Source organism: Ailuropoda melanoleuca, chromosome 9, assembly GCF_002007445.2.
Source record: "Ailuropoda melanoleuca isolate Jingjing chromosome 9, ASM200744v2, whole genome shotgun sequence".
Classification (NCBI taxonomy): domain Eukaryota; kingdom Metazoa; phylum Chordata; class Mammalia; order Carnivora; family Ursidae; genus Ailuropoda; species Ailuropoda melanoleuca.
In genome coordinates this window covers 5,931,150-5,945,408 of record NC_048226.1, presented here as the reverse complement: position 1 = coordinate 5,945,408, position 14,259 = coordinate 5,931,150, and the positions used below count along the sequence as shown (strand labels likewise).

Sequence of the window (14,259 nt, the reverse complement as noted above, 5' to 3'; positions counted from 1 at the left end):
CCTAAACCGGCAGAAGTGAAAGCTGTTTTCCTTTTCTCTGCACGATGTTGCTTTGGTAGGAGGGGTCCCTCGTACTCCGGTGCGGCAGAAGATGAAAACCATGTGCCGCTCCCTGAAGATGCTGAACGTCGCGAGGCTGAACGTGAAGGCTCAGAAGCTGTGTCCAGATGGCAGTCCCGATGCAGCCGGGGACAAGGGGATCCAAAAGACAGCTGGTGGAAGAACAGCAGATAAATTGGAAAACCGAGGAAGGACACTAAGAAGCTCTAAACCGAAAGGTATTCCTCAAGTCCATAGCTTTTTGGTGTCTAAGGCCATGTTTTCTCTTTCATACCCTCAGGTTTTTATAAGTTTTAATCCTGTTCCTCAATTAATGAACATTTATCAAACATCTGCATTCCTCAAAGTGTGTTATGGGGAATACAAGAAAAATAAGGTTGTGTTCTGTTTCAGATTTATGATCCAACTGCAGAGATGATAATAAATCATATATGCAGATACACACACACACACATACATATAAAATACATAATGAACTAATGCAACCTAATACATAAGAGAGCCAAGAATCTACAACAGGAAAGACTTGCTCGTTGGCAAAGTGAAGACACACCAGGAGTGGAGAATGGGAAGGGGAGTCCTGGGCCGGAACAGGCTGAGGAGGCTTCTAAGGAGCCAGGGGATGTTGAGGAGCAAGCAGAGTCGAGATGGCAGCAAGGTAAGAGAGAGCGTTCTAGATGGGGATTGGCATTAGCCACAGAGAAGCTGCTAAGTCACAAGAAGGGCCGTGGCATGGCCATACGACAGGTGGTTAAAGAAGCTTTATAGATTGGGGAATAAAGGGAGAGGGGAAAGCTTTGGGAGTGATCTAGGATATTGAGGTCTTTCAGATTTGGGCAGAAGAATTTCGTCCAGTAACATTAATTTTACGATTCTTTGTTTCTTTTCTAAAAAGGGGAGAGAATTGCAGTAGTTTCTCATTTCTCAGGGCACGTTCAGAGCCCATCCTGTGGGAGGAGCGTAAAGATAGCTTATGGACTTCGGGTAGTAACTGCATGATGTCACCTTTGATTTCTTTTGAGAATTCTGGAATAAATACATAAATTCTGCTCCTTGAAGGGTTTTGTTTGTTTGCCTCTGGAATGTTAGATTCATAGATGATCATCAGTCTGAATGAGCCAGAACGTCTTTAATGAGCCGGTAAAAGTATTCGAGAATGTGGTTCATTCAAGGGAGAGCAAAATTTACAGCATTCAAGACCGTGTGCTATTAACACAGTTTCTGGACTAGATTCTGAGCAGAAATAGACCTGCTTGACAGTGGCATGTGGCTTTTTGATTAATGTGCCGCAGTAATTCAGTGGGCAAAGGATAATCTTTTCAACAAATGGTGCTGGAACAAATGGGTGTCTTTATGGAGAAAATGAACTTCAACCTTACCTTAGTATTTCAAATCTCTGCTCTATTTTTTCATTCTAATGTTGCTTATTTATGCTTTCTTGCATTTAAAATGGCTCAGTCTTACTATAGGTTTCTGTATTTGGGTTTTCAGAGAATCATTGTTTTGTTTCTGTTGACCTCTTGTTTCTTTTTTTTTTGTTTCCCTATTCATTTTTTTTCCTGTCTTTATTATTGCCTTTATTTTGGGGGTTTACTCTCATGTCATTTCTTGTGTTGGACCCTTAGCTGATTGGTTTTTAGTTTTATTTTTTTATTTTATTTTTTAAAATATTTTATTTGCTGGGGGGAGGGGGAGAGAGAGAAAGAGAAAGCTAGAGCAGGGGGAGGGGCAGAGGGAGAAGCAGGCTCCCTGCTGAGCAGGGAGCCTGATGTGGGGCTTGATCCCAGGACTCCAGGATCATGACCTGAGCCGAAGGCAGACATTTAACCATCTGAGCCACCCAGGTGCCTCTATTTTTTTTTTTTATTTCTTTAAAAGATTATTTAAGTCTATGAATTCTCTTTTAAGTTTAACTGCATTATACAAGTTTGCCATATTTTGTTTTCATTGATACTTAATTCTAAATATTTTCTGACATCCATAATGTAAGGGAGTTTTTTAATCCAATCTGATAGCTTCTTTTACCCAACAAGTGTATTTGTAAAATAAATGTTTATAATTACTGATAAGCTTGGATGTTTTTTAGTTTCTTATTTTGTGTTTTCTATAGTTTTTTTCTTTTCTAGCGGACTATGGGATTAATCAAGTTTTGTTTATTCCTCTTTTTCCTTTCTGCTAGGTTTGGAGGTTATATAGTTTTGCCTTTTTAAGATTTTATTTATTTATTTATTTTTTAAAGATTTTATTTGTTTGACAGAGAGAGACACGGGGAGAGGGAACACAATGGGCGAGTGGCAGAGGGAGAAGCAGGCTTCCTGCTGAGCAAGGAACCCAATGCGTGGCTCAATCCCAGGACCCTGGGATCATGACCTGAGCCAAAGGCAGATGCTTAACAACTGAGCCACCCAGGCGCCCCTAAGATTTTATTTTCAAGTAGTCTCTGTACCCAACGTGGGGCTCGAACTCACAACCCTGAGATCAAGAGTTACGTGCTCTCCTGACTGAGCCAGCCAGGCACCCCTATAGCTTGTTTACCTACCATTAATTGTTATCCTTAAATTGATAACATGCACATTTGATTTGCAAAGCCTTAAAATTACCATCTCTGCAATTTCTCAGCCTCCACACTATTGACGTTTTGGGTGGGATAATCTGCTGTGGGGGCTCCTTGTTGCTATAGGCAGTTTAGCAGCATTCCTGGCCTCTGCCCACTAGGTGCCAGGAGCATCTTCCTCATCCCCACCAGTCTGGCAACCCAAACACGGTCAGATGTCCCCGGGGACGCAAAAATTCCCAGTGACAACCACTGGCTTAAACCATACAGTGACTTCAGCTGGATGTGATGATCAGTTTGATTTTTTTTTTCCACAGATTTTAAAACAGAAGAGGAGCTCCTGTCTTACATACATGAAAATTACCAAAAGACTGTGGCCGCAGGTGAAACCATGTTGCATTCATGTGCTCGGAATATGATCTCAACGATTAAAGCATTCCTAAAGTCCAAAGGCACCAAGGAATTAGAAGTAAGAGTATGGAGTGGTTAGTTGCTTGTTGGCGGGTTTGGTTCATATGTCTTGGGAAATGACTGTTATGTGGTCTGTGATTCACAAGAAAGATAAGCAAGGTGGTGAATGTAATTCCAGACCTTGGAAGGTGGACATGGTGAACTGGTAAGGCAGAAATCCAGGAAATAGGCCAAATGAGGGTAGTGGTAATTACATGCACTTCTTTTCTAATGAAATCTCTGTCCTCACCTGCATGTTAGCTGCATGAATTAAGCTGATGGTTCTTACCCAGAGTCACCTAGAACATTTTTTTTTAAATGCTGATGCCTGGCTTCCTCAAGACCACTGAACCAGATCTTTGGGGCTTCAGTCCTGGGTATATGTACTTATAAAAAGCTTGCTAGATGATTCTTATGCCCAGGGAATGTTGCCAACCACTGGTTTAGACCATGCTCTCATTTTCTTTATTCATGGTTAGTGGCGAAAGCCAGGATTCTCTAAAGTGGACAGGAGTTGTTTACAGTCCTTATCTATCAAGTAAGCTCCACGCCCAATGCAGGGCTTGAACTCACAACCCTGAGATCAAGAGTCAGGCACTTTACCAACTGAGCCACCCAGGCACCTCTACAGTCCTTAGATTTCTCAGTCACTACTTTATGGAATCTTTTATTTTTTTATTTTTTTTTATTTTTAAAGAAAGGTCAGATATGCAGGCTTGTTGTATCCATGGAGCCCTCTTGCTCTCAAATACTTTACCATGTTCCTTTTGAAGATATGAAGGAAGAACATTCTTTTTTTTTTTTTTTAAAGAGAGCGCTTGAGTGGGGGGAGGGGCAGAGGGAGAGAGAATTTCAAGCAGACTGTGTCAGGCACAGAGCCCAATGGGGGGCTTGATTCCATGACCCCAAGATCATGACTTGAGCTGAAACCAAGAGTCTGACACTCAGCCGACTGAGCCACCCACGCAGTCTGCACATTCCTTTCATTACTTTTCATTCAAATGAAATAAGGGGACAATTCGTAAGGGAATGTACTTCCCTTCTTAGGACATTAATCAGCTGTGAAATAAATTAGAAATAATAAGCAACTCCTTATTCTTCTATGTAATAATTTTGTATTTTCAGATGAACTGCCTGAATCAAGTAAAAAATAGCCTCTTAAAAACTAGCAAAAGTCTTCGACAGAATCTAGGGGAAAAACTGGATGAAGATAAAGTCAGAGAGTGAGTAACTACCTCAATTTATTTACTTGTTTCTTACCATCACTCCAAAGCAGGTCCAAGATTTGCTTGGATCCATTTAAAATTGATTGATTGATAAATAAACACATACAAACTAGATTCCCGGTTGCTCATAGAGGCTTTTTGTGGCTGATTCTTTGTGCTGTTCTCACGTGCAGTTTGAGTTACCTATTTACCGGATAACCATATTGTAATTTGGAGAAAGCAACGGCTCTTCTCCTTTTTGGTTGTCGGTTTTTTGTAAACAGATCTTTGCTGAAAAGGAGGGGACTTAAATGGCACTCAAGATAGATATGACCCAACTATGTTATTCTGTCAAGGTGCCAGCTTCAGGTATTTCTTCGTTTGGAGCTGTGTCTGCAGTGCCCTTCCATCCACGACAGCACCGTTGAGATGGAGCAGGTGGTGAAGGAGGCAAGTACATAGCTCCGTACTGCTGGAAATAAGGCCCAGCGGCTCTCGGCTTCCCTGCATGAGGCATGTGGTCATTTTTGAATATCTCCTTCAGGTGACAGACCTGCTGCGCACGGTGTGTCTAACTGAGGATTCGGCGTACCTAGCGAAGTTCCTGGAAGAAATTTTGGAATTGTGAGTTGGAGGACTACTAACTTTAGAACTGTTTTACCTGGAACCACGTGTGGTGTTATGTGATTATGGAATTCTAAGGACTGTTTCTCCGGCTGGATGAGGGATGGAACAGAGGGGCAGAATGGTGACTGTGGCATCTTTAACCGATCTGTTCTGCAGGTATATTGACTCCATCCCGAAGACACTTGGAAATCTTTATGACAGCCTAGGGTTTATGATTCCTCAGAAGCTGGCTGGTGTCCTCCCTCTAGATTTTTTCAGCGACGACTCCATGACACAAGAAAACATATCACCCCTTCTTTCTGTGCCTCTTCTGTCAAGCGCTCATCGATCAGTGTCGGGTGGCACTGAGTCTGACCAGCTGGAGGAGCTTCGCACCCGATCAGCTAAGAAGAGAAGGTAGGAGCTCGAGGAATTGAAGGAAATACTTGTTCTTTTGTCATTCTGAGAGAGGGCAGTTGTCTTGGTACAGTTTGTTGAATTACTAGTTGTCCTTCTGTCTGAATCCCAGAAGCCATGTGTTGGCACCTAGGATGCAGCATCTGGCAACCTTTTTATTATCCAGGGAGTATACAGGGTTGGTAACATAGTCCACAGTGCTCTTGCCTGTCCACACAGGGTCTCCAGGAGCTAGAAGCCTTTTGTGAGATAAGCTTCGGGCTTCGGTGTACTTTCTGTTTTCTTTGGTGCTCTTCGTTGTTCATAACTAGTTGAACTGATAGTAGTTAACTTTTGGAAATTGTGAGGTTGGCATGTTTTGCTACAAATTCAGACCAATGCCAAGATAACTGACTTTTATTTAATTAGTGTTTTATTTTCAACTCTGATTCTTTTCTAACTTAACTCGTAACCTCTGTTGAATGTATAATGGCTGTTTTTCTATTTTTAAAAGGAAAAATGCATTAATAAGACATAAAAGCATTGCAGAGGTTTCACAGAACCTTCGACAAATTGAGATCCCCAAAGTGTCCAAGAGAGCTACAAAAAATGTAAGTTATTTCCAAGAGACAGGAATAGTGCTACTGGATCTGTTCCTTCCAGCAAGAGTTGATGCAATAAATAAGCTTGAAGGGCAATGTCTCTACTTGGAGGAAGTGGTCACTGGAGGATACAGAAATAAAATGAGATGTTTTTATAAATGAGTATTCAATTGGAATCCAACAACTAAAGAACTATAAATTTAAGATAAACCATCTTACCCAAAAGTATGACAGTTAGAGGTGATAACAAGAAAAACAGAAAAAAATGAATAAGTTAATTAAAAATCTTTAGATAAGCAAACTCAAAATAATAACCTAAGCAAAGAGACCATTAAAAATAATTTGCTTCATAATAGGACTTTGGTTGCAGACCAGAAGGTACTTTTCAGTACATTTTACTTCAGTAAGGTGGGGTGGGGGCAGCTGTCATGGAGCCAGGTGATTGCTGTTTTGTTTTGTTTTTTTTTGTTTGGTGGCAGATGTGAGAACTTGAGGCTTTGTTGGTTGCAAAAAAAAGAAAGACCCAGCTGGAGTCTATTTATTAAGTAGAATTGACATCTTGTTAAGGAAAGGGAAACAAACAGGGCATTGAAATTTTTTGAACTGCATGAACTATCTGAGAAGAGTTAAAATTCTGTAACAACTAGCTTTAACTAGCATTAATCATCACAATAGTGGTTTTGTTTCTAGAGATATATAGCTGTCTTTTGGAATTGGAGGTGGGATTATTGTTTTAAGAGTTAGTGGTATTCACTTCCTTAATATCCTTAATAATCATAATAAGGGGAAAAGATGCAATCTTGTGTATCTTGGAATCCTGAGTGGAGAGCGGGAAATCCAGAAGTGGAGGGCCACAAAGCAAGAAGTGGACGGCCACAAAGATGTCAGGCCTCCTTTCTCTCTAGATGTAATGATTTGCAGCCCTTTCTAGCACTCTCTAAGTCAGCCTCCATGTGGTAGTTCATTCTTCAAGAAATATATTGGCATAATTGGAAAGAAACAAAAGCCTTAAAAACAATTCCATTGTTTAGATGCTTCTAGATTTTTAGACTATTGAATAGAAAATAGATTAATGCAGAGAAGTCCTTAAGAGTATAGTCATCCTCTAATTTATATGGGTTTTCCCTTATTTTTATTTATAAATGGTATACATGATCATTGTCAAAAAAAAATGGAAAATCCTATAAAGTTAAAATTTAAGAGTGTCCGTTCTCCATTCATTCTTTTTTTTTTTTTTTAAAGATTTTATTTATTTATTTGAGAGAAAGGGAGAGGAGTGGGGGAGAGGGAGAAAATCTCAAGCAGACTCCCTGCTGAGCGTGGTGCCTGCCACAGGGGCCCGATCTCACAACCCTGAGAATCTCACAACCCTGAGATTGTGACCTGAGCCCAAATCAAGAGTCTGATGCTCAACTGATTGAGCCACTCAGTTGCCCCTCTTCCATTCACTCTTCAGAAGTAATCCTTGGTGACTGTTTGTTGTGGCTGTTCCAGGCCCTCTTCTGTATATACCAATAGCACACATCAAAGGTGCCTTCATATCTGTTATACACACACATACACATTACAAATGGTTGTGCAAACCTGCTGTACCCCGGGTTGTTTTTCCTTTTTCCCCATCATGGACTTGTTTCTGTGTACGTACAGATAGGTCTTCCTTCCTTCTGTATTTCTAGAGGTCTTCTTGGTGTTTTAATGTCTGTGTTGGATGGATGGATCAAAATTCGTGTCACTCTGTGGGTATCAAGGGTGTTTCTTATTTTGTATTACAGAGCAGGCTTCAGTGTCCTTAGAACATATCTCTGTTTCTGTGCATTTTATAAGTATTCCTACAAGTGGAAGTGCAAGGGTCAGAGGATTTCCTGTGGGATTTTTATTCTTTTAAATGAATGCCGATTTCCCTCCTCTTCCAGGAGAGCTCTCGTCCTCTTCCGCAGCTTCCACTTCCAGTGAAGGAGTCAATACAAGGTATACTGTGCTTTTGCATTGCACACATTTATTGACTAGTGTGACAAACTTAGTTTAATTGTGTGTATTTTAGCAGCCGCATACAGTTATAAATTAGAATTTTGCATAATCATTGGTTAATGAAATAGGCCCAGATACCATGTGCTAGGAGAATGAGGTATTCACATGGTCTCAAAATACTGCATTCTGCAAAATCACTGGCCAGAAATCTTTTTTAAAAACACCATTATTATGAAAGCCACGAAAAGGAAAAGAAGTGATAAACTGGTTTAGATGAAAGCACTTTAAGTGTGACCGCCGAACGCACCACACGATCCTTGCTTACATCTTAACTTCTGTGGGACGGGGGCGGGGGGTTGGCGGCGGTAAGGGAGATTACTGACCAGGAGAGAAACGGGAAATGGGAAGTATGCTGGGTGCCATGCCCCTGTCCTTGGGGGATGTGCACTGAAGTGCAGGGAACTGAGGCGTTCGGATGACCCCACCTTACCGTGCAGCATTTGGGGGTGGGAAAAACTGTGTAAATGTAGAGAGAGAGAGGTGCAGAGAGAAAACAATGCTGACGGCTGGTGAATTTTAGTGTTGATTCTGCGTGTAATGTGTTATTCTTTGAAGCTTTCTGTCAATATTAAACTTTTAAAAACTTGGGAAAACAAAGGAAAAAAATCAAATTTGGCTGTCAGGTCCTAAATCTCGTTTCAGGCATTTTTTTGGAACGTGGGTGTTATTGGTGTCCTTAACAGTAATGTGGGTCATCAGTGGGTATATATAAGGGCTCCTCCCAGCTTGTGGATCATGGTTAATTTGGTTTGTTTTTAAATGACCTGCTCTTAGAAGAGTTTATCCTTAGTGAGATTTTGCGTAGCCTCCACTAGGCCATCTTCTTTCAGGTTAAGGTGCCATCCTTCTAGCTTTGTCAAGTCATTTTTGACTCTCAAGCTGTTTCTCCTAACTTTGAGTCTAAATGGTCATACAGTTCTCATGTTCTGGAGTCAGGAAGAGCATTTAAAGTAACCCAGCAAATTCTTAAAATAGAAGAAGAATGAGATTTGTGGAATTGAAAGGAACAGTTCCTCTCCTTGGAGCTGAGCTGAATACAAAGCAGTCAAAAAGTCAAAAGTGAGGAAAATCATCACAACAGTGGCATATAGTAAAAGGCCCCTGACCTACAGTAGCCAGCCTCTTAAGGATTGCGTCCATTTTACAATGAGGACAGCCTCTAATTTAAGTGATGTGGGCCTTCCTCGTGTTCCTGAAAAGTTGGGTTTAAATTGAATTTGTAAGAGTAAATAGTTTGAATGCATTATGTGAGTATAATATTTAAGGAAATACTGTTAGTAAATATGAATATTTGTAAATGTTGCTTTTTTTTTTTTTTCCACTTTCTTTTCAGAAGTGACCAAAGTTCGAAGAAATCTCTTCAACCACGAAACGATTTCTCCTTCAAAGAGATCGGCAAAGCGGGGGTTGCCTAGAAGCCACTCCGTGTCCGCAGTGGAAGGTCTGGAGTGGAAACCTGACAACTTCAAGAGGACCAAAGGTACTATCTTTTAGGGCAGCCAAGAGAAGGGGGCTCTTGGATCCAAAGCAGCCTCCAGACTCTGTTAGTTGCAGAAGCTCATTGATCCTCAGTTTTCCTCTCTTTGGTTACCATCAGTTTTCCCCTTGGGGTCTCTCTCCCTCCACGCCCCCAGACAAGCATCTATTTTACAAAACCAATGAAAAAGAAAGGACAGTGACCAGTTGTTTTCAAGTCTTTTGGGGTTTTGTTTTTTTGTTGTTTTTCTTTTTTGTTCTTTTAGTAATTGAGTAGAGTATTATTCACCTGTCTTCGTTATATTTACAAAGTTATGCTGCCATCATCGTGAATTCTGGCGCTTTTTTTTTTTTTAAGATTTTATTTATTTATTTATTTGACAGAGCGAGAGAGGGAACACAAGCAGGGGCAGTGGGCGAGGGAGAAGCAGGCTCTCTGCTGAGCAGGGAGACTGACGTGGGGCTCAGTCCCAGGACCCCAGAATCATGACCTGAGCTGAAGGCAGATGCTTAACGACTGAGCCACCTAGGTGCCCCCTGGATCGTTTTTATCACTCTGGAAAGAAGCCATATTTCCATTAGCAGTCACTCCATTCCCCTGACTTTCCCAGTTGGAGGCAACTACTAGTCAACCTACTTGCTGTTTCTGTGGATTTGCCTCCTGTGGGTCTTATCTTTTTTTTTAAGATTTTGTTTGAGAGAGAGAGAGAGCATGAGCAGAGGGGAGAGGGAGAAGCAGATTCCCCGCTGAGCAGGTAGCCCGATGCTGTGCTCTATCCTAGGACCCTGGGATCATGACCTGAGCTGAAGGTGGGTGCTTAACCAACTGAGCCCCCCAAATGCCTTCTTGTGGGTATTTCTTATAAGTGGAATCATAAACTATACACCAGCTTTTATCACTTAGCATAATGTTTTCAAGCTTTATATATGTGCGGTAGCACATCTCAGCACCTCATTTCTATTTATTGCCCATAATATACCATTGTATGCATAAACTGCCTTTTATTTATCCCTTCATCAGTTGGTGGACGTTTGAGTTGTTTCTACTTCTTGGCTTTTATGAATAATGCTTCTGTAAACATTCATGTACAAGATTTTGGGTAGACATGTTTTTCATTCTCAGGCATATGCCTTGGAATGAAATTTCAAGGCCATGTGATGACTCTGTTTAACTGTTTGAGGAACACTGAATTGTTTTTCAAAGTGGCTATACCATTTTACATTCCCACTAGCAATGTATGAGGGTTCATTTCTCCACACCTACCTTCTGTTGTCCCTCTCTCTCTCTTTTTTTTTTTTTTTTAAACTAGGCTGGGGACGCCTGGGTGGGTCAGTTGATCGCACATCTGACTCTTGGTTTCGGCTCAGGTCATGATCTCAGGCTCATGCGATCGAGCCCTGGGTCAGGCTCTGCGCTCAGCATGGAGTCGGCTTGAGTTTCTCTCACCCTCTCTCTTTGCCCTTTCCCCCTTCTCTTTCTCTCTCTCTCTCTCAAATAAATAAATCTTTAAAAATAAATAAATAAAATCTTAAAATACGCTCTACACCCAGCGTGGAGGCCAGCCGAGGCTTGAACTCACGACCCTGAGATCAAGACCTGAGCTGAGATCAAAAGTCAGTTGCTTAAGTGACTGAGCCACCCAGGGGCCCCTGTTGTCTCTCTTTTCTATTCTAACTGCCCTCCTGGGTGTGTGTGTAGTGGGATCTCATTGTGGTTCTCAGTTGTACTTCACTGATGACTAATATTGAGCATCTTTTCACGTGCCTGCTGGCCATCTGTATGTCTGCGTTAGAGAATGTCTATGCAAATTTTTGCCCATTTTTTAATTGAAATGTCAGTTAAAAATTGTAATTGTTGAATTGCAAGAATTCTTTATATATTGTAGATATTAGTCCCTCATCAGATATATGATTTGTAGATATTTTATCCAATCTATGGGTTGTCTTTTCACTTTGATAGTGCCCTACACTACACAAAAAGTGCATCATTTTGATGAAGTCCATTTTAAAGCAATTTATGAAATTTTGTCATTGCTTATGCTTTTGGTGTCATAGCTAAAAAACCACTACTTAATCCAATTTTAGAGTTTAAGCTAAAAAACCACTACTTAATCCAATTTTAGAGTTTAAGCTGTTCTTTGGTCCATTTTGAGTTAACTTTTGTGCATTATTTTGTGTGAGATAGGAGCCCAATGTCATTCTCTTGTATGTGGCTATCCTGTTGTCCCAGTCCCATTTGTTGAAAAGACTTCTTTCCTCATTGAGTTGTGGCATCTTGGTCAGAAGTAAACTGACCATATATTTTAATATGTTAATTCTTTTTAAAATGTTAGGTAGAATTCAACATTAAAGCCAGTCCTATTTCTTTGTGGGAAGTTTTTTTGATAACTAATTCCATCCTTTACTTCTTATAGGTTTCTTTAGATTATCTGTTTCTTTTTGAGTCTGTTTTCTGTGTTTGTGTCTTTCTAGGAATTTGTCTGTTTCTTCTTGGTCATCTACTTTGCTGTTAAACAGTTGTTCATAGCATCCCCTGATAGTCCTTTGAACTTCTGTGAGGTCGGTATCTATGATCCCTCTTCCATACTAGTTTGGGTTTTCTCTTTTCTTGGTCAGTCTAGTTTAAGGTTTGTCAATTTAATGATCTTTTCAAAGAACCAACTTTTGGTTTCATTGATTTTTTTTTTCTGTTGTTTTTAATTCTTGATTTCATTGATTTCCTGTGCACTCTTTATCATTTCCTTCCTTCTGCTTACTTTGGTGTTAGTTTGATCTTTTTGAGCTTTAATTTTAGGTTATTGATTTGAGATCTTTCTTTTTTAATACAGGCATTACAGGTACAAATTCCCTTCTAAGCACTGCTTTAACTGTATCCTGTAAGTCTGGGTATGTTGTGTTTTCATTATCTCAAAATATTTTCTAATTTCCCTTGTGATTTCTTCTTTGACCCATTGGTTATTTAAGAGTGTGTTGGCCTCTGTGTATTTGTGAGTTTCCTGAATTTCCTGCTGTTGTTAATTTCTAATTTCATTCCATTGTGGTTGGAGAACAAACCTTGTATTTGATCTTATTTATTGAGACTTATTTTATGCTCTACCATTTGTCCTGTTAATGGAGAATGTTCTGTGTACACTTGAGAATAATGTACATTCTGCTCTCGCTGGGTGGAGTGCATTACTGTTCATCTGTTTGACCTATTTATATTTGAAAATTAATTCCTTTATCTGTTTCACCCATCCCTCACCCACTTTGCCTCAGGCAACTCCCAGTTCTACGTATTTAAGAGTCCAAGAGTCTGGGGTTTTTTTGTTTTGTTTTTTAGATTCCACATGTTTTTTAGATTCCACAAAAACCATACGGTATTTGTCTTTCTCTGACTCACTTCACTTAGCAAAATACCCTCTAGGACCATTCATGTTGTCACAAATACCAAGATCTCGTTCTTTTTTATGACTGAGTCCTTTTCCATTGTATATATATCACATCTTTATCCATCCATCAATCAGTGGCCACCTGGGTTGCTTCCAGATCTTGGCTATTGCAAAGCTGCCGTAAACAAAGGGGTGCTTATATCTTTTCTTTGAATTAGTGGTTTCATTTTGTTTGGGTAAATACCCAGTAGTGGAATTACTAAATCGTATGGTAATTCTGTTTCTAATTTTTTTTTAAGGAACCTTCATACTGTTTTTCCCAGTGGCTGCATCAGCTTGTGTCCCACCAGCCAGTGCACAGGGATACCCTTTTTTCCACATCCTCGCCAACTTGTTTGTGTTGTTGATTTTAGCCATTCTGACAGGTGCGATGCAATATGTCATTGTAGTTTTGATTTGAATTTCCCTGATGATGAGTGATGTTAAACATCTTTTCATGTGTCTGTTGGTTATCTGGGTGTCTTTGGAGCAATGTCTGTTTTAGGTCTTCTGCGCATTTTTAAATTGGATTATTTTTTGGTGTTGACTTGCCTGAGTTCGTATTTTGGATAGTAACCCCTGATTGGATATGTCATTTGCAAATATCTTCTCCCACTCAGTAGATTGCCTTGTCGTTTTATTGGTTTCCTCTGCTGTGCAGAAGCTTTTTATATTTCGGTGTAGTCCCAATAGTTTATGTTTGCTTTTGTTTCCCTTGCCTGAGGAGACGTATTTAGAAAGAAGTTGCTAAGGCTGATGTCAAAGAAGTTACTGCCTGTGTTCTCTTCTAGGATTTTCATGGTTTCAGGTCTCAGTTTAGGTCTTTAATCCATTTTATTTTTGTGTATGGTGTAAGAAGGTGGTCCAGTTTCGTTCTTTTGCATGTAGCTGTCCAATTTTCCCAATACCATTTATTGAAGAGACTGTCTTTTTGCCATTGTATATGCTTACCTCCTTTGTCATAGATTGACCATATAAGTGTGGCTTATTTCTGGGCTTTCTATTCTGTTCTGTTGATCTGTGAGTTGGTTTTTGTGCCAATACCATACTGTTTTGATGACTACAGCTTTGTAGTAGATCTTGAAATCTGGGATTGAGAAGATTGCTCTGGTTAATTGGGGTCTTTTGTGGTTTCATACAAATTTTAGTATCATTCTAGTTCTGTGAAAAACGCTGTTGGTATTTTGATAGAGATGGCATTGAATCTGTAGACTGCTTTGGGTGGCATGGACATTTTAACAATATTAAATCTTCCAATACATGAGCATGGTATATCTTTCCATTTATTTGTACCATCTTCTATCTTTTTCATCAGTGTTTTATACTACTCATAATACAGGTCTTTCGCCTCCTTGGTTAAGTTGATTCCTAGGTATTTTATTCTTTTTGGTGCAATTATAAATGGGATTGTCTTCTTTTTCTTTTTTTAATTTTTAAAAACTTTTTAAAAAAGATTTTCTGTATTTATTTGA

The 14,259-nt window shown here is 39.9% G+C and overlaps 1 protein-coding gene across 1 annotated transcript in view; it reads left to right on the top strand.

Moving 5' to 3' along the window:
* Positions 1-14,259, top strand: part of TICRR (TOPBP1 interacting checkpoint and replication regulator) — a 42,772-nt gene that overhangs the window by 13,795 nt on the left and 14,718 nt on the right. Inside the window, exons 7-15 of the mRNA XM_002919567.4 lie at positions 60-278; positions 2,932-3,083; positions 4,190-4,287; positions 4,626-4,719; positions 4,814-4,893; positions 5,053-5,292; positions 5,786-5,882; positions 7,787-7,841; positions 9,235-9,381. Of these exons, the coding sequence (XP_002919613.1) occupies positions 60-278; positions 2,932-3,083; positions 4,190-4,287; positions 4,626-4,719; positions 4,814-4,893; positions 5,053-5,292; positions 5,786-5,882; positions 7,787-7,841; positions 9,235-9,381 (1,182 nt within the window). The remainder of the gene's footprint in view (positions 1-59; positions 279-2,931; positions 3,084-4,189; positions 4,288-4,625; positions 4,720-4,813; positions 4,894-5,052; positions 5,293-5,785; positions 5,883-7,786; positions 7,842-9,234; positions 9,382-14,259) is intronic.